Genomic DNA, 26,146 nt, shown 5'->3' with positions numbered 1-26,146 from the left:
ATTCTAGTGATCTCATGTTAACACATACCACTTGAAGTTATTCTAGTGATCTCATGTTAACACATACCACTTGAAGTTATTCTAGTGATCTCATGTTAACACATACCACTTGAAGTTATTCTAGTGATCTTGTGTTAACACATACCACTTGAAGTTATTCTAGTGATCTCATGTTACCACATACCACTTGAAGTTATTCTAGTGATCTTGTGTTAACACATCCCGTACTTTAGTTTAATACTGCTTCTTTGCCGTAACACGGGTCTTGCTCCTTTCTCTTTAAATCTTGATTACGTAAAAAGTTACGTTCAATATATACGCCTTAAGGAATGTGAACCTTTAAAATACTCGTACTCTTTATTTTGTTGTAGTCTTGAAAAATTGACCAGTCGATTATCAATTAAAAAAAATGTAAAAGATTGTTTGATATAGTCCAGAATTTTCCATATATATATTTATAGATTATCTTAGATGTTTCAAGTACAATATAACAAGCAATTTAAAGAGCATCTGAAGTATCTGTTGAAAAGTATCTTTAGGTACGAGTTAATGTTAAAACAGTGTGTGTTTTTTAAATTTAGACCCATTTTGTCCATGTTTCTTTGTGAGGGTGAGGAGAAAAATTGTCTGTGTTTTATTTGCTAAATTTACAAATGTGATAGGAAATTACTTTCTTTTAGTGGCACATATGTCATTCAGTCGCTTTGTTATACCTTTTAGGCTGTGTTGCCGTCATCCGGAAGAGCGGGTGGAGCTTAGCCATTTCCCACCAACTATGGGAGAGTATAAAGACGGAGAGATGAAAGGATATCTCTTTAAATGGACCAACTATATGAAACGGTATCAAAAGAGATGGTTTGTGCTGTCAAATGGAATACTTTCATACTACAGGTGTGCATCTTTATGAGTTACCATCAGACGTGACTTAGAAACAAATTAATCAGATATTGAACTGGTAATTTTATGTAGTTTTGTTAGACTTCTTTTTATTCTTGAAAACGTTTTTGTTAAAATGAGTAGACGTACTCACACCGAGATGAACAGTGGGATCTTGTGGGAAGTTTAGAAAAATTAGGATCAAACCACATATCTGATAACTATGTAGTTTCGGGAAAATTCTTACCATTCTTTAAAAGTTTTGTGTGAAAGCTACAGAAATGTTTTTGTTTGACAGATGCATCAGGTAAGCTTAGTTAGGTTTAGTGAATATAGTAGATGATAGCAACATATTCCAGTGAGTAAAATCATAGTTTATTGAATCTTATTGTTAAGTTTATCATGTTCAACATAAGTAAAAGAAATTACTGTTTATTAAAAAGATATTAAATATTAATTAGATTTAAATCGATTTTGATCAAAAAGGCTCATGTAGTATAATCTGATGTATGTTATCCAGAATTTTTGTTATTAAATTTGAGGTAATTGAATTCATAAGAGTTTCTTTTTAAAACAGTGAAGTCTTATAAAAAAACAACAACTAAAAACACAAGTTTTAATTGAAATACTGTAATTTTACTGTGTTAATTTTCATTTGAACTTTATAATAATGACAGGTGTTTGATATTTTTAAAATTTTGTCATCAGGAGTAGGGAGGAGATGGGCCATACATGTCGAGGAACTATCAACCTTGCCACGGCACGAATATGTACTGAAGATACATTGAGTTTGATTTTAACAAATAACGGAACACAGAACTTTCATCTCAAAGCAAATAGTGAAGTTGAAAGACAGGAGTGGGTCATGGCTCTGGAACTTGCAAAAGCCAGAGCTATTCGATTATCCGAATTAGGTAAATGTTTTAAATTTTACGGAATTAATCACAACATTTTGTGAAATAAACTGGCAAACAAAATTTTTAAACCTTGTAAAGGTATGTGAAATAATTTGTCAAAATTTAGGTCAAAGTACTTTCATATATTAGCATCCAGTTTTATTAAATGTATCGAAGTGGATCTTTGTTCCCTGTGTTTACAGATGCATATTTTCACTTTTATGGTATTTTTTTCCACCTATGCAATAATATTACATGTAGGTTTAGGCATTTAAACTTTCAACAGTTAACATGAACATTAATGTTTGCATTTTGTCCCCCCCCCCCTCCCCAACATCAAGTATAAAAATAAAGTCTTAAAATGGTACTTAGCATAAAGCAAACAGTTTCATTTTACCTGCTAATTTAGTGTACAGGATGAGATTGGGCTGTATTGTTAACACGGCAACTCGGAGATTACCCTCTACATGCAAACAAGATCGCTGTGTGTTGATTATTGTCAGAGCAAAAATGCTGGCTCACACAGGTATCTTGATGTGAGAAGCAAAAGCACATCACATCCATCAGGATATTTTTTGTGAACAGGCATCCAGAAGTTCCAAAGAGGTTTTAACTTGAATTATGATTGAACATTTGTATCACTACATGATTCTGTGAGCTTTTCTTAAGCTACTATTGGCAGATGAGAAGTCATGCTGCCGTTAAATGGATTCTGGATCTAATTGTGTTCTTTTGTTGCTTCTTGGAATTTATCTGCAAATTGATACGGAAGTTTTTCAAGGTGAATAGAAACAATGTCATGAATAAGACTGTGATTTAACAAACTGACAAATGTGTAAAAAAAAAATTCTTATGATATCAGTCACATTGTTTTTTGTAAGGAAAGTACCAATGTCTAAGAGCTACATTCCCATATCTTTGGTTTATGAACATTATAATATGATAATTAGGACTTGTGGTTTACCTCATAGCTAATGTATCTCTGTGCTCTAATTAAGAGAAAGGTTTTGCTACATGGGTTTTTGAATTCTTATAATGAAATATAATTTTTAAACATTGCGTTTATGATATATAAACAGCTATTTCATGCTCAGTTAATCATATCTTGTCTTTAGCTAGCAGCAAAAATAATAAAGATAAAACAATAAATACAATGTACATTTAATTAAGTAAATAGGGGATATGAAATATTTATTAAAAGGTTCATGGATGACTAATCAGCGCCACCTGTTAACTCGGTTCCTTTAATACAATATGGCAAAATAATCAGTGGTTTGAAGGGCAATTACTTTGTTTCGTAACTTACAGGTTTCAAATTATTGCTAGTAAACAGTAACCACATGCAGTGTTTCAGGTCAGCTAATAGCTACTACTCAGAAAAAAGAAACGTATTAGATTTCTCACGCCTGGAGTGAGAAGACTTTTGCCTGTTTGTATGACACTTTGAATAAAAAACTATTTATATGACAGTTTAGTTCTGCACTGAAAGATAAAAAAGAAAATCAAATACACAACATTTCAGCTGTGTAGCCCCTCTCTCTGTTTACTCTTCAGCATAGAATTAAAGTTTACTTATTTCTTTTGCAGTTCACACACTGATGAATTTCATCACTGTAAACTGTCTGTGTATATACTGTACATCTCATTTTCCCATGTTAATTGTTACTACTATATTACTTCATAGTGGTAATATTTGTACAATAGTTTTTAAAATTTCTTTATTATTAAATTTATACTTTCAGATGTAATTTATATGCTCCTATAGTCATAGTGTGTGTCCCCGACCAATTCTCTGGGCCCTCCTTGTGGGGTGAACCCCCACAGTTTGCTCACTTAAGAAGTATTATTCAATGAATGTGAATCGTGATTTTCAGCAGTACACTGGAACGGCTGAAGGGTTTTATGTAATATTTTTATTTTATAAATATCAGAAAAGTATTGTGCATGCACATTTTATCTATTTATATGTTTTTGTGAAAGAATAAGAGTGATATGGCAAATTATAAAATAATTTTGTTGTTTTTTTGCATAATATGCACATTAATCAGGCACAGGATAGAATTATCAAGAATAGTGTCAGATTGAGAAATTGAAAATTTTTTGATTAGCTCTTTTTTTTTTTGTGTTAAATTGTAAGATTTGATTCTTATCCCTGATAAAGCTGGGCAATTAGTGGAATTTACTAATCGATTCCTTGTTGAGCTTCTTAATCAACTATATTCAACTAATCGACTGTTCTCACAAGAGGCTCGATTAGTTGAAGTAATCCAAAATGGTGATAATTTTGATTAGTTAATTATTTTCATGAGTTTTCACACTAATCAGTTACTCTGGACAGTCTTGATTTAATCAAAAATAATAATGAGAAATAATGATAACCATAAATCAGTTACTTGGATAATTTGAATAATCAAAAACAGTATCAATCAGAGGCTCTAATTTTGATTAGTTAATTATATTCATGACATTAATTAATTTAATAGATGGTCATAGGAAATATAGATTAAACAAGTTAATTGTCCAGCTTTAACCTTTAACCAAATTTGTTGGTAGCGAAAGGTGTTCAAAATATCATCTTGCAAACAATAAAAACAGATCATGTATATGTTTTTTTTTCATTTGAAATGTATTTTTAACAAGGTTACTAAATCAAGATTATGGTTTCTGTGGAGTAGAGCAATTTTCTTGAATAAAACAAAACATGAAATAACAGTCCACAGGGTTGTTAGTGGGCTGATGCTGTATCTCGATTCTTTGTTTACAAAATTGGACAATAAAATTTAGTTTGTATTGACTGGACTGTATGTTTTTCTATCAACAAAACAATTTCTCTGACAAAACTGAGATGCATTCCCAGTGTGCCACTGACCTATAAAGACCTATGATCAATATGGCAGCCATTGCAGCCTCGTGTCATGCAATTTAGATCACGATCAAATTTTCTAATATTCTTCTTGCTAGCCTGAATTTGCTGATAATTAATATCCAGTTATGTAATTTAAACTTTAAAACATTGTCTTAGTTTCTCAGTTACAAATATTTTATGTCTATATACAACATGTGAAAATGTAGTATTACTGTATGTGTAACATTGCTAGTCAAGGCCAATTAAAATTATAGTATCATAGTCCTAGCAGTCAACAGGGTCACAAGAAGTTATCTGTGAGCTTGTCTGTGTATATGAACAACTGCTGATTGCGTGGCCAATGCCATGACAAATAATAACAAGATCTTAATTTCAAAGTACTTATTTCTTGGTAAGAATAAAAGAACCATTAGTGGGCCCTAAACAGCAGGCATCATGACAGACTTGATGGGGGCTCTGATAAGTCCTCTCAAAACTCATCTTATGGGCACTTTTGAGCATCAGTGTTATGGTACCTGTCAAACAGGAAGGACTGAATTAACAAATTTACAGACACTTGTAAGAGCAGAAATTTAATATTTACTTAAACACCATACTGAGACCCTTTCTCACAACTGATTTTTTGAATGCAACTCCTATGTAAGATTATAAAAAAGTCAATGATCCAAGTGAATGTTTAAAATCAGGAAAGCATAACTACACATTTTCTTCAATAATGTAATTGATTTGATTATTTTAATGCCTTGTGCCCGCACTGTTTATAAAATCAAGGTTGTTTATGAACAAATACAGTTTTTAGTGGTATAATTATATGTGAAATCAGCATAAAGTCAGTCACTTTAGATAGATTTGTATTTTGAATTTGAATCACCCTACAGAAGAAGAAGAAGCAAACGAATTTGTTCAAGTGCCTTTACCATCAGAGAAAAATGAATTTCAAAAGGCAATAGAAACCTTAAGTGCTAAATTGGAAGACCTGAGCACCTGTAATGAACAGCTTGTTAGGCAAGGCTCAGCCCTCGAAAAATCACTCGATGAGGCCGACTTCAATCAGACGAATGGTGGCCCTGATGTTCCTGTCAAACAACTAAAAGAAAGGGCATTGCTTTTCAAAGCTGCATGTAATATAATGATCAAAGTAAGTTCTTTAATGAAGTAACTGCAAATTCTCTTGATATGAAGATATTAGAAAACTTTAACTTGGCAGTATTAGAATCCCAAAATATTTCTTGTTGCAAGGTAAAGCTTATTTTTTAGGCCTAAAAATAGGCCTAGGTTTTCTATTTTTAGACAGGAGAATAAGTGAAGAATGTTTGTAGGTTATAAAATTATGTATATATAATTTAAATGTACATGATACACTTCATTTTTGTAAAGAGTGAAGCATATTCAGTATTTCTATTTAAAACTTGAATTTCATTATACCAATTTTGTGGCATACCAGCCACTCTTGAGAAACATCAATTGATACCATCTTCCTTCTAACAGAGATGTGAGAGTATGTCAAAAATTAATGTATACTCACACAGAAATTTAATGACCAAATTTATATGTATTTATTTTTACAGTGTTGCTTTTACGACAGTTTTTGTTGCGATTGTAATCATACAATGATTTTAACTGGTAGTTAAGATTGTTTCCCAATGAAAACGTATGCATGCCTAAGGATTAAAATTGGAAAATTATTGTTTAGTGATGTTCTAAAAGAATACAATGTAAAAGTTGTTTTACATCTTTAAATTTGTGTAGGAAAAACACTATATCACAAACAGTGTATTGCAGGAGCAATCCGTTCATCTCTAAAGCATATACTTTGTTTTATATATTTTCAGACTTGCACAGAATACGTTCAGCTAGCACAGAATGATTACTATCGATGGCAGAAAATTTTAGAACATGAGCACAACCGAAGGGTGTGTCTGGAGGAAACTGTGGAAGAGCTGGCCAAGGACAACTCTCAGCTGGAAGAGAAGGCGAAAAAAGTGACGGAAGCTCAAAGTGTGGATTGCGTAGGTAGGTATTTGGTTTCAGTTTTTATATTATTGGGGTATTGTAATTGCAAAAGATTATATAAAAAAACATTTTTGTGTACTACCAGCACCATTGTATAATGTTTAGTGTAGAATTAAGATATAAACATAACGTACTGCTCGCTAACTGTGTTTGTTTTGCTGAAACTATGGGTGGTGTGGAAGGTGTGCATGGAATCTGTTATCTGTTGTGTCGTACGTACAGATAAATTTTATCATGCATGGAAACCATGTAAAGATTGTACACTAAACATTCACTCTGTCCATAATGTGTACCTGAACAGGTGCAACATATTGTAAATTTGTGACATTTATTGAAGTGTATTTTGTTATTTAGCACTTGCAATATAGGAAATATAGCACTTAAGAGTGCTTTATAATGATATAAATTCTACTTAGGTTTATAGATTCTAAGTTTGAACACAAATTACCAACGACCATAATTTATTCATGCCCTGTTGTTCCAGCTTGACTAGGGTTAATGTTCTACTTTACAACATTTTTTTATATTTATGACATTTCATGGGTGATCCACGCATTTCACATTAGAAGATTTTTTGCCATTTTGGGTTGATGTACTTAATTTGGCAAGATATTCGTTTCTTTATAAAAACCTTATTTTTAGCTGGCTTCTGTTATTTTGTTATTAGACACACTTTTAGTAAAGCTTTTAAAAAAAGCTAACTATTTTCCTTTGTTGGTAAAATCAGTTTTTTTTTAGGCTTACTTGATGCTTACAACAAAATTACACGAGGAAAAATTTCTTTAAAAATAAATACTTTCCTGAATAATAATCAGTGCAATTATGAAACATCTCATGATAAATAATATTTTATTGTGTCACTTTTTGTACCCTTTTAATCATTCATCATTTGTCCAACTTATCAAATGTTCTGTACAACAACTTTTTGCTAATACCTGCTGCTATTATATGAGAAACTGTTGAAAAATAAAAGTCGATATGAAAGTGTAGTCCTTTCTAAAGATGAAATAGGCAGTCCGTTTGATGAAATGGCCTGTCGTTAACCCGTAACTCCTATCTTTTAAACATTTTTATAGTTTTTCATAATTCTGTCATACAGAGATTAGTATTTGTGAAATGAATTTTTTTTAAGTATTAAATGTCATATTTGTACAATTTTTAAAATATTATACTTAATTTATGTGCTCTGATAAAACTTTCAAAACCTTTATTAATGTTTTTTACTGATTAGTGTACATTCTTGTGAAATAGGGATTAAAAGTTTTGGTTATGTTAGCAGGTGTGGGCTTAAGATAAACAATTAAAATATTATTGTTTTTTTCACATTTTAAAATTAATATATTCCATACTTTATACTGGAAAATCTAATGCAGAATTTTTTTTTTTTTTTTGCAATTCCTAAAATTTAACCTCATTCTACAGTTGGCTTGTAATTATTCCTTTTATTGGCAACACCTGATAAATACAGCAAAATGTTTAGATTCAAAATAGTCAAAGTTCTTTGAATGTTTAATCACTTATATGTATGTTGATAAGTTTCTGTATATCATGTTTTGATAAAGTTGATCTTTACTTCGTGGTTAGCATAACGAAGCTGTTGATTGAAGGGTCCAAGGTTTGGGTCATGATGTTGTTGAACATGCTGTGCATTTTAGTTGTGATCACATTATAAAAATGACTATCAGACTGATTCTTCAATTCAAAGACAAAGCTCTTGGAGTGACAGGTACTGTTGACTGGCTGCCCTCTCTTTCGTCAACAATTCAAAATTATGGATGGCTGTATCTATCACTAGGGGTTTCTGACCTAGCTCAGGTGCCATTCAGGCTGATAGTTCCAATATGCTACTTAAGGATATTAGTATCTCCATAAATTTTAATTTGATGCACTTAGCTTCAAGACTTTATAATATATAGTCACTGTAATCAGTTATAGCTACAACTATTTATGTTTGAGGTTAGAATCTGTGTTACGGTGAAGGAATGAGAATTAAACAGTTACAATGATTTCTTTTCACATATCCATTACCTTTAAACATACACTTGATTACTGCAAAAAACAAGCACCTCGTGGGTAACTTAGATGACTTTTATTACAGGTTAAATGTAATAATTATCCACTGATATTGATATAATGAAATAAAGAATACAAAAACAATATTTTCACTTTATACACAGATATGCTCTCTGACGAAGAAGAGTTCTACGATGCAGAATCTGATATAATTTTGGTAGCCTCTGGGAAAACTCTTAGGTGAGCTACTATTGTTTTGCTGTATGCTTTACAGTTTTTTGTTAATAATTTTTCATTGTTTAGAAGAATAAGCATGGTTTCGTGATCTGATACAAACTAATGAAAAAGGATTATTTTTATTGATCTTAGTTTATTCTTTACTTAATCAACAGTAGGAAGATTTAATAATTTTAAAAGTTTTAATTTTGATTATTAACTGAATCTCGTATTATTTCATGCATAGTCACATTTCATTCTTGTAAAATATGAGTTATTTTATTTATTAAATAGTAAAAACCATGATTAAGGTAATTGTTGTTTATTCACTATATGTGAAATTTGTTCAGTACTTATCAATAAGACAGTATTTATTTCCTTGTATGTTGGGCTCCAGTCTAATTCTTGTTTTAAACAGTTTGGTCTTTCTTCTCACAGATTTCAGAAATAAGTCAGATCAACTTGATTTTTAACAGGAAATCAGTTGATTTTGTTAATATTTTTCAAAATATGATTAATCTATATTAACAGGTGTGTTAACAAGAAACCAGTTAATCTTGTTAATATTTTTGAAAATAAAATTAATCTATATTAACATGTGTGTTAACAGGAAACCAGTAGATCTTGTTAATATTTTTCAAAATAAAATTAATCTGTATTAACATGTGTGTTAACAGGAAACCAGTAGATCTTGTTAATATTTTTAAAAATAAAATTAATCTGTATTAACATGTATATTAACAGGTGTGTTAACAAGAAATCAGTTGATCTTGTTAATATTTTTCAAAATATGATTAATCTATATTAACAGGTGTGTTAACAGGAAATCAGTTGATCTTGTTAATATTTTTCAAAATAAAATTAATCTGTATTAACGTGTGTTAACAGGAAATCAGTTGATCTTGTTAATATTTTTCAAAATAATATCAATCTATATTAACAGGTGTGTTTTAGATATTGAATATATCAGAAATTGCACATACTTTTAAACCAGATTTTTGTGTAATACAAATTTCATTACAGTAAAGAAAACTTATTCATCATTAAGATTTCCAATGACATATTCACTGAAACAAATGTTACTTTAGACGACAGTCGAGAGAGAAAAATCCGCTGCATGACCAGCTAGACACCGATAGTGGAGCCTCTTCGGATCTGGAAGAAAATAACTTTGTCAAAGCCCAGAATTCTAATTCTAGGGTATGTTTTGTTGTGATAGATTTCTTCATGCTCATCTGTTTCGTTATTTTGTTTTTCATCCAACAAATGCTTTGTGGGCTGCACTATTTTCTTACGGTTTGATGATACCTTTAATAAAGTTAACTATGATATTTACAATAACCACTTTACATATAATCTGTCATTCTCCATTACGTCCCCATACCCTTCTCCCAAAATCAATGTTACCAACCACTCCATTTCCACAACTGAAATAAAAATCAACATTAAGCATCTTAAAAATACGGTCCCTGGTGAGGAACCATTAGCAAACCCGTACTTAAAAACGTATATCTTGTGGTATTGGAAAATACTTCCCTGTTATGTAAAGTTCAGAATACTTCACATAAACAATGTCAAATTACTGATCACTTAGTGAGATTAATGGAAAGAGTGTTCCAACATTCTTATTGTAACTATAGAACTGTAGCAGTATTTTTAGATGTTAAAATGCTTTTATCTGTGTTTGGCACAAATTATTGAATTATAATGTTCTTACTATGGATATCTGATGGATTTCTAATTTTCTCTCTCTCGTCAATCTGCTAAAATGAAAAACAACAACACGATCTCTAACTTCACCCCATTATAAGCAGGTGTGCCACAAGGCTTCTCTTGATCATGTCGCCACCTGGTGCAATACATGGAGATTAATACTAAACCCAAACATAGCACAGGCAATAGTTTTTTTATTTGAAACAGCATCAACAGAAAACTAAGGAATTACCTTGTACTAAATTAGAATGTTATGACACACAGATAACTATCATTGATACAGGTAAATTTCTAGGGTTAGTATTCAGTATCCGACTTACAAGAAATCATCACTTGAATACAATCAGTCAAAAAGTAAGTGAGAGAGTAAGCTATCCTTTAAAAGTGGAGGAAGTGTTAATTAAAGATGGGTGATTAATTTGTTTGTTAATTGAGCATCAGTTAGTGTCCTATAAAAAAATTGGTTCGGTCATTTTGACTGATCTTTGAGGCAACTCCCACCTAATCAAAGTCTGAGCACTCCAAGTCTTCAAATCCAAATAGCCACTGTTGAGATGAGAAGAGGTTACTGATTAACTCAATTTTACCAAGTCTTCAAATCCAAATAGTCACTGTTGAGATGAGAAGAAGTTACTGATTAACTCAGTTTTCTCATCTCAACAGTGGCTATTTGGATTTGAAGACTTGGTAAGAAGTTACTGATTAACTCAGTTTTACCAAGTCTTCACTTCCAAATAGCTACAATTGAGATGAGAAGAGGTTACTGATTAACTCAATTTTACCAAGTCTTCAAATCCAAATAGTCACTGTTGAGATGAGAAGAAGTTACTGATTAACTCAATTTTAATGTAACTTCTGTCACTTTAATGTCACTTTCTAAGATATTTATGCACAAAATTACTTGTGGGTCGCCGACTTTGCTGATTACAGAGTCTCTAATAATATACAAGTAAAAAAAATCAAAACAGAAATACTCTGAATATTGCATATAATCCCATTAATTACTCTTGAAGTTATTTTACATAGACAGTGATTGATCAGTTTTTTACAATGTAATATATTCTCCCTACCAGCAACCTGCTTTCCCTTCAGTCACAAAAGCTACAAGTAGCTGAGGTTAAAGGTAAATTGTCACCTTAATCAAACTTGATAGGTCCATTAAAACACATTTTAGCCCAAGCATGTAATCTGGTGTACGTGTTCATTTATATCCAGAAGGATACTCAGAAATTCAAGATTTATGATTTTATAGAATATTCTGTATTTGATGATTAAATCGTACGATAAAATCTGTGAAACTAAAGTTAAAACGTTTCCTATAAAATGTTAGGAGATTTGAAATGATTTGTTTAATTTTATGAAAAAATATCCTGAAGTATAAAAGAACTTCGGTGACTTGAACAAAATAACCGTAACAACCCTTTTAATTTAATAATCTGTAGTAGTTTTTAAAATCATCATAATGTTTATTTAAATACTTCTTGAAAATATTTTCATCATGACTGTATTTTAAATAATATAACAGCGAAAGAATGATTCGGAAAAAGACATGGATAAGATGGTGGATGAAACAGATTACAGAAAACAAGGTGATGTGTCATCGGTAGGAAAGCGGAAACGGAGAATCTACATACCCGAGAAACCCAATTATAGCATCAACCTGTGGGCAATCATGAAGAACTGCATTGGGAAGGAACTGACAAAAATCCCAGTACCAGTCAGTATTATTAATAACTCTTTGTTGAAGTGTATAAGGAATTTATTCTTGAAAAATAGTGAGAAGAAAATAACACCATACACACCAAATAGCATTTTTGTCCACATTTTAAACTGGCTAACCTTTCTTTAGGAGTTGAGAAGCTATTAAATCTTAAACAGTTGTCACTGAAGATGTTTGATAAAACGATTTCGTCTTAATTATGTTACTCTGACATGCCAATGCTTTTTTAAATGCTTTTTTCATAAAAAACAATATATGTAAATAGTTTTGCCACTGTAAGTTACTGAATAATTTCCTTTTTTTTATTTACTTATTCCATGCTTTATTATGATTGTATTTTAGTCACTTTTAAATGATGTTTCAATAACGAAGATCATGTTTTGAAGTCACATTGATTCTTTTTACACACGTCTTTTTTATTAAAGTTTTTAATGTCCTTCTGTTGAATTTTAATGAAACTTGCCACACATATTAAATAAGTGTGATTTAGTTTGTATTAAGTCACTGAGTTATAGGACGTACCTTTACCTTTTTTATATTCTTATAAATTAGAAAAGTCACAGATGGATTCTTAAAAACATGATAGAAACATATAAGTCAAGGTATATTTGCAGGTGAGATTCATTCGTTAAACCAAAATCACTTATCTGTTAACTAGTGATCTTTGTATCTGTTAATCGTTTATTAAAGTGATCCTTATGACTATTGATTGGTGGTTATTATGTATGTTAAATAATGACCACTGTCAACTAGAGACATAAACATCAGTGTCGAAAGTGTAAGATCACGAGAATGCTTAAAATGTTGCTCAGCTTATTTGTTAAAATTCTAGAATAATTATTGTAGCAAGGTCACGAGAATGATTAAAATGTTGCTCAGCTTATTTGTTAAAATTCTAGAATAATTATTGTAGCTGAACTTTGTGTTAAGACTAAGCATATGAGTCGAGGAAATTGATTAATGTGAAATGTTTTTTACATTTCCTGAAAAGAATCTTCCATTCACAAAACTGCCATGTGTTTCTTTCAGTTTGGGCAAGATACTCTTTCTTTTGCCATTTTTTTTAAGCTTTTGTATCTTCTTTGCCTTCAATTCTTTACTCAACAATTAGTGTACATATGTAAAATGCCAGAATTAAATAGTAAAATCTGAAGCCCCCCCCTCCCCAATGCCACGACGGTATGTCTGCAGACTCACAATGCTAGAAACTGGGTTTCGCTACCCGTGGTGGGCACAGTGCAGATAGCCCATTGTGTAGCTTTGTGGTTAACTACAAACAAACAAGGTCTGAAATAAACAGATACCACTTGGAGTGATATTATGCTCATGTAGCTAGAATGTTTTTGAAATAGTTATAAAACAATTCTCCATTGATATTTTTCAGGTAAATTTTAATGAACCACTCTCCACTCTTCAACGACTAACTGAAGAATACGAGTATTCCAGACTTCTAGACAAAGCAAGCCGTTGTAAGGACAGCTGTGAGCAGATGGCTTTTGTTGCCGCCTATACCGTTTCAGCATACGCTACCACTAGTAATCGCTCAAGTAAACCCTTCAATCCTCTCTTAGGCGAGACTTACGAGTGTGACAGAATGGATGACCTTGGCTGGAGATGTCTTTCAGAACAAGTGAGATGGTTACAACAAGTAATAATTACTGTACGAGATAAGTAATAAAATGTTAATCTAAGTTGGGGATTATTTAATTGAGATTATTGTTTCATAATACAAGTTAAATACCAATATTTATATCTACAATGTCCAGTTTTTAGATTATAATAGGCTTGAATATACAACTGGTAGATAGGAAAAATTATCAAACATGCAACTTCTCATTTTGAAAGGTTAATTTGCAGAAACAGATGACAATTACTGGCTTCGACCGTTTGAAGGCACTAGCAACTGGTCGATTTTTTCTTTTCCACTAGCAAATTCAGGACTGCTACTAGCAAAATTTTCTTTTTGAAATTATTATTTAACTGTAACTATGTCACAATTAACTATTTCAAGTATTAAATGTTACTAAGTATGTATATATCCTACTTATATGTATAAATCTTCTGTGCCATGCTTTTTTTTTTTTTTCTATATATTTTCGAATATCAAAACTCATTTTAATGAAATGTAACTATTGTTTTTATTTTAACTATTTCACAAAAAGTTAAAAGATGCAACATTTGGATGGAAACCGGATCGTCAGTCTACAGTAACCCACTGCTGATGGCCACCCTATACTAAAATACTTTTATTATTAATTATGTGTTCATTTGATTATGGAGAAGAAATGTTATTCCGTAATACGAGTAATTATTTTTCTTGTTTCTGTTAATTGTCAGTGCTATAAACATTACTAACCAAGGCAATTTTGTATTCTGAAACTTAGCATGAAGCATTTCTCCACAGATATAGTCGATTAGTACAATACTAAAATATCAGTAGCGACATTTGAAGGAATTATGACCCCTCTCCCACTTTTTTTTCTCCAGTGATTTTCAATCAACTCCATGTTGTCGATGATGGGTAACCTACTATTGTGATTCTAATCAGTCTTCTTATCAAATATTTATCTGTTTTCATACACTTTTTTTCCACACTTGGTCTCAAGTTTTGTGTGTCAACAAGCATAGGGGACTAGCATGAAAATTAAGGATTATGTTATGTGGAAAACGAAAAGAGGGATGTCAATAAAAATACAGATTACGGATAAGTGAACCAAACCAGAAATTACTGAAGAAAACATTGAAATCAATTGCACTCTTTACGCTCCTTCCCAGGTCTACCTGTACCATCCCCATTTCCTGATACTTTGTTTGGATATTCTATACAGCTCAAACATGGATAACAGAACTGTCATTGCACCACAAGTGAAACAGTTTTGTTAATCACAGTTGTAGGAACCTTCTGTGCTCAGTATAAATGTTTGAAATGCGTGCATCACGTGTTTACTGACAGTCTACGATAAGGATATATAATTAATATTCCTTTTCGAATGTATACTAGCAGTTTTTTTTTTTTAGTGCCTTCTAACCAGCAATTTGCTGGCTGCTAATGTTAATTTTGAGCCCTGTGATCAGTATTATTAGGATATATATACCAAACACAATAGAAATAAATGATAATACCACTAAATTTTACCTTTTATTTTCATCTGTTTCAGTAGCACAGTTGTTAAAAAACGTTTGTCTGGAATTTTGTACAGCTAAAGTATTATATGTAAAAATTGTACCTTGAGCTGTATCATCTTCACAGCTAAAGTATTATATGTAAAAATTGTACCTTGAGCTGTATCATCTTCACAGCTAAAGTATTGTGTGTAAAAATTGTACCTTGAGCTGTATCATCTTCACAGCTAAAGTATTATATGTAAAAATTGTATTTTGAGCTGTATCATCTTCTGTGCACAAGATATTTAATAGATTATAATAGGGTATTAATTCCTTTTGTTTCCATATTTAGTTGTAACATCAGCTATTCTGAAGATTGTTTTCAAAGCTTGTACTGTAAAATGTAATTATTTGGCCCTTAAACACAGGTCAGAAGGTTCAAAGTCACCAGCTTGACCTTGCTTATATAGGTGGCATGTGAAATAATTTAGCACTTAATATGGTTACCATCTTGTATTCTGATTTCTTGACAAATGTAATAATAGAATTAGAACAGTTTATAAATATGTTGATTCAGTTCCATGTGGAATAGTATGATGAAAACAAAAACAAAATGTTTGTGTATTACTTTGACACATGACTAGGTAAGCCACCATCCTCCAATGTTGTCTCAGTATTGTGAAGGAAAGTCTGGGTGGAAATGCTGGCAGGAATTCACAATGTCCAGCAAGTTTCGGGGGAAGTATCTTCAAATCATTCCCCTTGGTATTGCTCACTTGGAATTCCCAGATACTGGACATCACTACACATGGCGAAAAGTGACAACTTATGTTCACAACATCATCTTTGGAAGATTATGGGTTGACCACCAGGGTGAAATGGACATAATCAACCATACTACGGGGGATAAGTGCCACCTGAAGTTTGTTGCCTACAGCTACTTCTCTCGTGATACTCCTAGAAAGGTTAGTTTCTCTCGGGTAATGTTTGTTGTTGTTATGTTAATAAACTCATATACCGTCACTTATATTTAAGTTTGAAATCCTATAGTGCTTTACAGGAAGTGAGAGCCCAGTTTAACCATGGACTTACCAATAGAATTAACATTGATTTTTTGTTTCTTAAACTATTTATGTACCAGATTTGCTTTGTTTGTTATAGGTTTCCTAATGATGTAAGGCTAACCCCAGAAAAATGTAAACAGATACCATTAATATTGCTATTAATCCAACCAATTACTGCATGCTCCCCCGTGTATTGTACATAGAAAATTATTTCTTACATTTTTTTGGTCAGCTCTTTACAGTGAATGTTTTGACAAACATAAGCTAATGTGATATGATGCAATATGTGGATCCCAGTAGCAGCAAACTATATAAAAAGTGTAATATGTGGATCCCAGTAGCAGCAAACTATATAAAAAGTGTAATATGTGGATCCCAGTAGCAGCAAACTATATAAAAAGTGTAATATGTGGATCCCAGTAGCAGCAAACTATATAAAAAGTGTAATATCTGGATCCCAGTAGCAGCAAACTATATAAAAAGTGTAACATGTGGATCCCAGTAGCAGCGAGCTATATAAAAAGTGTAACATGTGGATCCCAGTAGCAGCGAGCTATATAAAAAGTGTAATATGTGGATCCAAGTAGCAGCGAGCTATATAAAAAGTGTAATATGTGGATCCCAGTAGCAGCAAACTATTTATAAACAAGTGTAATATGTGGATCCCAGTAGCAGCAAACTATATATAAACAAGTGTAATATGTGGATCTCAGTAGCAGCAAACTATATAAAAAGTGTAATATGTGGATCCCAGTAGCAGCAAACTATACAAAAACAAGTGTAATATATGGACCCCAGTAGCAGCAAACTATACAAAAACAAGTGTAATATATGGATTTCAGTAGCAGCAAACTATATAAAAAGTGTAACATGTAGATCTCAGTAGCAGCAAACTATATAAAAACAAGTGCAACACAAACTTTTTTCCGCTCAACATCTGTTGTTTTTTTTCTGAGAGCAAATGATGCTATTAAAATATCAAAAAAATATATCTGATCTCCTCTTTTAGATCAACTGCAAAAGAAAATTATAACTGAAATTGTCAAATATCTGAGGAGAGGAAAATATTGGATAATTACACACCAAAATTTAGTGACATCTACTATGCAGAACTGTTAAAAGTTAAGCAGTCTTAGCTTTAGAAAAAGTGTTTGAGGTGTTCTTTGTGCTGTTATAATTTTAAGAATAGCTGAGTGGGTTCAAATAGATTAAGAAAAATATATTTTTTTAGGAAAAAGTTTGAAATTGTTAAATTAGGAATAATTAGTTGAAATGACAGAAAACTCACAACTTATTGATCTGATAGTTAATAATGATTAGTAATAATTTGTTCAAAATTAACCACTTATTTGCACATCCATGAGATTTCATAAAATAAAATATGATAAAAAAAACCTCAATGGTTTTTATTGTACTTGTAGTTTAGTGGTTCATAAAAGTTTAGGCAGACAGCAAGCTGGTCCCCGCTATCAAGAAGGTTTAAGAAACACATATCAATTGTGATTACACTTTCTGTAAATTTTGGCTTGAGCTTTAAGTAGTGCTGAAATTTTGTTCATACTTAGGGTCTGTTAATGTACCCATTGAGTAAGTCGCTAGAAATCTCTAAACGTTTCTTTTAATTGTTTAAATATCTTTAATGATAAAAAAAATAGAGATCCAATCTGATTATGCACAAAACTTTTACAGTTGGCATATCTTCTGTAAAAGATCTGTTTTATTATTACTTCAAATTAGATGTATTTAGTTTTACTCATTCTGATATTTACATAATTTCCAAAATTAGATGTAGTTTGTTTAAAACAGTTCTGGTCAGGTGTGAAATTCTCAACAAAGAATGCTAGTACTCATACATACATCAAAGGATTTCGCTAAATCTCTAATATTTTAAGTACAGTTGTACTTAATAGTAGGGATCGACAAGGATTCCAAATAATTCACTCACTGAAAAACCACCCTATTGCATTCCTAAGTGAAAAACTGACCATTCCAAGTATTACTTACGATATATTATGTGCATTTATGCAAATAATATGCTAGAAAGGTCGCTAACATTTCTGGTGTAAAACAACAACTTTTTCATCTATTACCTACCTGATCATGTCAGCAGGCCTAGCACCTAGGTGGCTTGGACTATCAGTACAAGATTTCTCCAGCTTACTTGACTGGTCCGTGGGTATCCGCTTTTGATATTCCGATAAAAATCCATACATATATCCCAAAATAGGGATTAAATTTTATAAATTTGTGATTGTGGTTATAATTCTTGTTTCATTACTTTTTATAGCAGGATTCCTACTTTATTTTAAAGTTCATAATTTTTTAATACTCTTGTATAATATAGTTTACTTAAAAAAAGGGGGACACACATGCAAACATTGTTTTGATGGTTTTAAAGAAACAAATATGTATTAAACGGGCATTATTATAAACTTACCTCAGGTGGTTTTTTGCATCCAATTCCATTGAATGACAAAAGATGTCATACACACTAGTATAACAGGTGGGTACCACTCACGGCACTTCAACCAAAAAAATGTCATTTGGATATATTTATCATTAATGACCAATCGTACAAGTTACACAGTTTGATGAGACTGCCTGATAATATTGATTGACTTTAAAGTTGCTAAATAACTTCTCATGATCTTGTTGCCAATAGGAACAAATATTGTCAGGTAATTTATTGGTTCATTTGACGAATATTTAATGATTGTGTGAGTTGTAATGTGTCTGCTTGTTGACAGTGTGATAGATGGATGTAAAACAGATCAAATAAGTCCTGGTACTGATTATCGACATTAAAATAAGTGCCGAATGCCAGTGAATATTAGCAGAATTTCATCCCCCGATCGTGAAGTTCCACTACGTCGTCGGAGCAAACTAAAGGAAGGAACATTTAATTCATAATATTAAGCTCTCTATATGTCATATCATTTGACAAGAATTGGTAAATTTTCAGTGTTGTCTTACCTTAGGTAACTGGTGTGGTTTATGACAAGGAAGGAAACCACCAATGGATTCTGCAGGGAATGTGGGATAACAAAATGGAAGGAGCTAAAGTTCTGAAAGTAAACAGCAGTGGAAATGGAAAGCCAGTTGTCGAAACTGCAACCTATAAGCTTTTATGGAAACGTGTGATGCCTTTGTAAGTTTACTTGCTAGTTTATTTTTCACGATTCTGAAATAATAACTTTATATTAAAAATGTGAGACTCGTTATACGAGTTTGAAAATTTTTTTTATTGTACAACTGGTAATAAAAATGGGTAAAAGTATTGTGTGACAGGCCACGAGTCAAAGGTTTGGTCGGTAAACAGTTCCTGCTGTTTTTCTGTACAATTAAGTACAACTTGATGAAGGTTTTCAACATAGAATTCACTGTATGCAAGTAGAGTGAAATGTTTTAAAATTCCTTAGACCATTCACGCTTATTAAACACATTTTTTTCAGAAGATGAAATCCCGTTCTTTCACTTATATACAAACTAGTGTTAAAAGGCTTAATACGGCTACTTTACAATACTTATAATCATGCTATATAAAGTTAACTGTTCGTAGTATTTTCTTTACATGGAATAGATACGTGCTTACAAGTTGTCTACAAATGGGGATTATGTAATGTTTCGTAGAGATCAAGCCGTATAATAATTTATAAGCAGCGACAAAATTAACAGTACAGTTAAAACTTGAAGTCAAAGTATTTTTTTCGTTATGTAAAAGTAAACGCGCATACAAGTTATAAAATATTTGCGAGTAAGATCAACATGAAATTTTTGTATTATGCTATTTTTATATATTTTAAACACACTTTCAAATTCTGCATGTCCTCACAAAGTATTTCGTTAATTTATTTTTCACAAGTTTCTGTAAATAAATAATTTAAATCATCTTGAAACAAGTTCAGAAAATTTGTTATTGATATAATCAACATTTCCACTAAAGAGAAGTTCCACTTGAAAAAAATAAAATAAAAATCAATTGACCAGAAGGCCTCGGCAGAATCTTTAGTTTTGAATAGTTATAACATTTTCGATTATCTGTTGCTTTAAAAGATGATTTAACTTTGTTGAGGTAATTTTATTTATGTCCTATTAATATATTCTTGTGAGCGAAAGGGGGTCAATTATTCAGTTAGTTTTTACAGTGATGATCGTTACACTTTTGTAATCCCATTGAGAGAGCATTTTTAAAATGATATTTTATTTTATATATAGACACACACACATACATACAGGTCTGGCTGCAACCATACACTAAAATGTGGCTGAAACAAGTAAGAATTTGACCTGCTAATTTATTACTATTTTATAGTCATCTGGAACACACTTGTGAGCTGCTTATTTTTCTATCACATTTCAACTTCTGATGAAACATAGATGGTAACTATTTAGATGCCTCAAGTTAATTTTTTGTTTTTACATATTTCCAAAACTGTGATGAAGCTAAACTTTAACTACTAAAACCGTCTAACACTGTTTATCCCTTACCTGGTGCACTTGACACAGGCTAGAGTACGAGAAAATGTACAACTTCACAGTACTAGCCTGCCAGCTTAATGAACCTGAGGAGGGAGTGGCCCTCACTGATAGCAGACTCCGCCCAGATCAGCGTCTTATGGAAGAAACGAAGTGGGATGAAGCTAATGAAGTTAAGTTGAAACTAGAAGAAAAGCAGCGAGCAAACAGACGGCAGCTTGAATGTGAAGCACAACAAGCTGCGGCAGAAGGTAAAATATACAGATATAATTTTAACGTTCTAGTGCTTACATGCAAGGTTACGTACTTGTTTGTAATTTATTCAGAACTTGTGATATTTAATGTGTTTGTCATCTGTAATTTTAATGTTCTAGTGCTAACATGCAAAGTTACATATTTGTTTGTATTTTATTCAGAACTTGTGATATTTAATGTGTTTGTCATCTATAATTTTAATGTTCTAGTGCTTACATGCAAAGTTACGTATTTGCTTGTATTTTATTCAGAACTTGTGATATTTACAGTGTTTGTTCTCTGTGTGTCTTCTGCAACACTGTATTTAGAAGTACTTGCGATAAAAAAATATTCTGATATAATTTCAAACAAAATAATAAATAATCTTACCTACCTTTAAAAGTTTTATATTAAATAAATAAAGACTAATATCTTAGCAGTTAAAATAGTGTATCAATGTACATATTTGTTGTATAGGCTGGAGAATATTATACATTTTTAAGTACAAAACAAACTTATCATTACAAACAAATGTTACTAATGTTTGTTGTTTTATCTTTTTATTTCTTTACCAAGCCTAATCAGTACAGATTAACATCTACAAAATGTTATTGGGTTTTCATTAAAGTGGTCACTAGAAGTAAAGGTTACCTTGTATTTAAAAGAAGGAAGCGGTAAATATTAATAAACTGTGTTTGAAACCTGATACTTAATAAACGTTAAGAAGCTGTAAATTCACCTTGTGGTGAAATTCTATACTAAGAATGTCAGGATAAGTGTCTACTCTTCTCGGGAACAAGAAACATTTGAGCAGGAATATTTATGTAGTTGTAATGAGTGTAAATTACAAATGACACGCTTTTCCACTCTGAGACAAGTTTATATTATCAAGTTAAAAAAAGTACAAAATAGATCAAGAATTTGTTATATATATGTACTTCTTTTACAGGCCGGGCCTACACAGGATACGAGCCAGTTTGGTTTAAGCAACAGTCAGACCCCATCACTGGAAACCCCGTTCACATCTACCAGGGAAGATACTGGGAATGCAAGGCTCGACAGGACTGGTCGATGTGTCCTGATATCTTTTCACTCCCAGAATGAATGAATGTAGTTGTAGTATTCTTAGTTATTCACAATTGTGAAAAGAGATGAACAAAATTAAAAAAACAATCAGATTGCTCATGTATGAGTTCTAAGTGCACTTTTAGGAGCTGAAATTGTGATCAGTAGAATACAGGTTGTACACATCCATTAGTGGTGCTGTCGTCTCCAGCTAAAGTAGACTTCTTATCTAGATTAATTGATTGAGGAATTATTTGTGCACGTCACCGTGTCGTCAACTTAAAAGGTTGAGCTGTCTCAAATTTGGTTCAAGATTGTCGTGTAATTTCTAACAATTAGGAGAACAAAATGCATATATATATATGAGAAGTCATTTAGATAGTAAAGATCGTATAAAAATAAGTATTTAGAATTCTTAGTCCCATAGTAATAGAAGAATATAAAAGAACAGACATTGATAGTTTATTTGGTATATTCTGACATGCTTAAGAAGAATGATATTACTTTCAGAATTAATCAAAGCATGGAAGGAGTTGACATTGCTTCAAGAATGTATTTAAAGGCTGTGATTGTTCAAGTGTTACCATAATGGTCTTAAGATCGAAGTTGTTTTGCATGTAGTTGTAAATACAATGCCTTAAATGGTCCTTGGTGTAATAAGTATGTACTATAGTCCTTTAGTGGCGAATTAGTGAACCCTATCTAAAGATTTGTTGATGCACCATTACCAAGGTTTGATTATTAAGTAAGCTTATACAAATCTATCCCACTTCATCGTCTACTAAGTCTGTCTAATTTCGTCCTTCTGCTAACTTCAGTCATACAAATCTGTCTAGTCTAGTCCTTTAAACAACTTCAGTCATACAGATCTGTCTAGTTCTTTTACCAACTTCAGTTATACAAATCTGTCTAGTCTAGTCCTTTAACAACTTCAGTCACACAAATCTGTCTAGTCTAGTCCTTTAACCAACTTCAGTCATACAGATCTGTCTAGTCTAGTCCTTTAACCAACTTCAGTTATACAAATCTCTCTAGTCTAGTCCTTTAACCAACTTCTGTCATACAAATCTGTCTAGTCTAGTCCTTTAACCAACTTCAGTTATACAAATCTGTCTAGTCCTTTAACCAACTTCAGTTACACAAATCTGTCTAGTCTAGTCCTTTAACCAACTTCAGTTATACAAATCTCTCTAGTCTAGTCCTTTAACCAACTTCTGTCATACAAATCTGTCTAGTCCTTTAACCTACTTCAGTCATACAAATCTGTCTAGTCCTTTAAACAACTTCAGTCACACAAATCTGTCTAGTCCTTTAACCAACTTCAGTTATACAAATCTGTCTAGTCCTTTAACCAACTTATATATATATATATATGTCTATCTAGTCTAGTCCTACCAATTTTTTTCCTACAAGTCTGTTTACTTTAGTTCCACCAGTTTCATTCATACAAGTCCATCTGCTATCTTCACTCTTATGTATCTATCTAATTCTAGTCATTCTAATGTCAATGTTATATGTGTGTTTAGTGTATTCCTTCTACTAGCATCTCTGGTCTAGTCCTTCTACGTACATCACTCATAAATATTTATAGAGTGTATTCTTTCTACCAACTTCACGCTTAAACATATATTTAATATTTCTACTAACTTTTTTGAAATGTTATGACACTTCTGAAATATAGTTACGTTTTCACTGGATATCAGCAATAAAACATTTACTTCTCTTGAATTTGGGTAATTTACGATGCAAAAAATGTTTGTTTTTTTCTTCTGGGTGGGGCATCAATGGCCCATCGAACTTTTCTCTAATCAGTTGTTTTCATACCTGATAAGATAGATAACTCACTTGAATGAATAAATTAAAACTATTATGGCTATCAGAACTAACAAGTTAGTAGTCATGTTTTATTACTTGCATGATAATTCTCTAATATTTTTCATTTGTTTCTCCAAATATGATGCATGTATACTAAAACTTAACTTTGAAAAGGTTTCTGTCTTTAGTGTTCCAGTTTGCTTACATTGTCCTCCTTTACAATTTAAACACGAAAAATTGAGACCATTCATGTTACTCGAAGATGAGTCTCTCACTTAACTGTAATGTATTGAGGTCTCTTTAAGTTAGAACTTATATTTCAGAAGGAGAACCTGTTCTCTGTTGTTGGCCACTGTTTTTCTAAGTTGAATTATGATGGTTTCCGATATGTGTAGATCATTTTATTGCTGGCTTATAAAACAATGTTGAACTGATTTGGATGGCTGAATTAGAATGCACTCCAACCTGTGTTTGCCAATGCAAGTGGAATACAGAGTTTTACTGGTGGTTGAACCATTGTACCCAAGTTTTGAACTTGGTCATGCATAGAGATATGCTGTAGAGGACTTCTGTGTAAAGTCAGTATAGTCCTGAAGGGTAAACATGGTTATTAGGCTGTTTTGTGTTTTAAAGATACAATGGAGTTGTAACTATGACTAATTTAAGGGAATTATTTTCCTAATTTTATTTTTATATGTAATGTCAATTGATCATGATTAATAATTATTTATTATGTAGGTAAGGCGAGTATTGTGAAAATATTAAATTGCTTCTTTTGGCTAAAAGACTTGATAGTATCAAAAATGGTACTTGTTATACTTGCAAATAATGCCGAGTTATTCAGTTGCTGTTTTTGTTTCATTTTGTGAAAGAAAAATTCAGGAGTTTTTGGGTACATGGTTGGTTAATACTTATTTACCGAACAAAATGTTTAGTTTTGACTCATTGGTTTTATTTTTAACTTCTGTTTATGATCAAGGTTTCTGAATGTTTTTTTTCTTTTTTAGATTTGTTGCATGCTGTATTGTTAAGCCTTTTCAGTTTTATACCTTTTGTTTAGAAAGGTATAAGATAAAGATTTTTCATTAATATTGTTATTTTTTTATATGCATGTTTCAGTGGGATATGGAAGACAACATGGCTGAATAAGGTTGAAAGCTATGTTCCTTAATAATACATACTCATTTGTTAAAGTGAATGATTTGTACATTGTTTTATTAGAGTTGTTCGCTCAATCAATCGGTATACGATGTGTATTATAAGCTATCAGAAGAAGCAACATCTAATTTCCAGTTTTGTTGAGAGAACTTTTATGTACTATGAGCTTTGTGTACAAATTGAAATTGGCTGCATTCATGTTATTTGATATTTTACTTTTGGTGACATATCTTTCAGAAATGGTCAAGTTTATATGAGCAAAGAAAGATCTTGTTCGTTTAAAGGCTTAATGGAATCATGTATTGTAGTTTTCATTACTAAAGGAAACACAGATAACATTGGATGTTAAATAGGCTTACAATAGATAATTGTACTTCAAACATTTATGGTGTTGTTATAAGAGTAGCTTAGATGACTAAAAATAACAAACATGATGTAATGATGTAATTTTTCCTATGGTTTTCGATTTTACATATATGTGGTTTGTAAACTTTTTAATTTAGTTGAAATGTAAAGCTGTTTCATTTTGGTCTGAAATATAATTTTTACCATTCTTTTAAGATGTTCATGAAATTGGTTCTACAGTTTTCAAGAACAATGAAAAAAGAAACTAACATCATGGTTTTGAATCCTCTTTTTGAATATCAGAAAAAAAAACTAAAGTAAAAAAAAATATTTAAGCAATTTATGACCCTGTTGTGGTGTTTATAGTTGTTTTATTTCTCTTAATTTTCCGAGTTTTAAATATATAGGTATTAACTTTCGAAATAGTTTAACGGGAACATCAGTGCAGGACTATAAAATTTTGCAGATGTTAATAAAACTGTTACGTATCATACTGTCATGTTGTGCAAAAATATCGTAGCTTATTAAGTTTGAGTGAAGTTAAGTGTATACACTTCTGTATAATCAATAG

The 26,146-nt window shown here is 31.6% G+C and overlaps 1 protein-coding gene across 2 annotated transcripts in view; it reads left to right on the top strand.

Moving 5' to 3' along the window:
- LOC106469052 (oxysterol-binding protein 1-like) overlaps positions 1-25,790 on the top strand; it is a 39,537-nt gene extending 13,747 nt beyond the window's left edge. For both annotated transcript variants that reach the window (XM_013929505.2, XM_022397446.1), the window contains 12 exons: positions 721-891; positions 1,585-1,790; positions 5,517-5,776; positions 6,471-6,651; positions 8,829-8,904; positions 9,969-10,080; positions 12,119-12,310; positions 13,698-13,943; positions 16,063-16,383; positions 19,461-19,630; positions 20,989-21,209; positions 22,142-25,790. In XM_013929505.2, the coding sequence (XP_013784959.1) occupies positions 776-891; positions 1,585-1,790; positions 5,517-5,776; positions 6,471-6,651; positions 8,829-8,904; positions 9,969-10,080; positions 12,119-12,310; positions 13,698-13,943; positions 16,063-16,383; positions 19,461-19,630; positions 20,989-21,209; positions 22,142-22,296 (2,256 nt within the window). In that variant the 5' untranslated portion in view covers positions 721-775 and the 3' untranslated portion in view covers positions 22,297-25,790. The remainder of the gene's footprint in view (positions 1-720; positions 892-1,584; positions 1,791-5,516; positions 5,777-6,470; positions 6,652-8,828; positions 8,905-9,968; positions 10,081-12,118; positions 12,311-13,697; positions 13,944-16,062; positions 16,384-19,460; positions 19,631-20,988; positions 21,210-22,141) is intronic.
- Positions 25,791-26,146: the final 356 nt, after the last annotated feature.

This window comes from Limulus polyphemus, unplaced genomic scaffold (genome assembly GCF_000517525.1).
Source record: "Limulus polyphemus unplaced genomic scaffold, Limulus_polyphemus-2.1.2 Scaffold3276, whole genome shotgun sequence".
NCBI lineage: Eukaryota > Metazoa > Arthropoda > Merostomata > Xiphosura > Limulidae > Limulus > Limulus polyphemus.
This window is presented reverse-complemented; position numbering and strand designations above follow the sequence as displayed.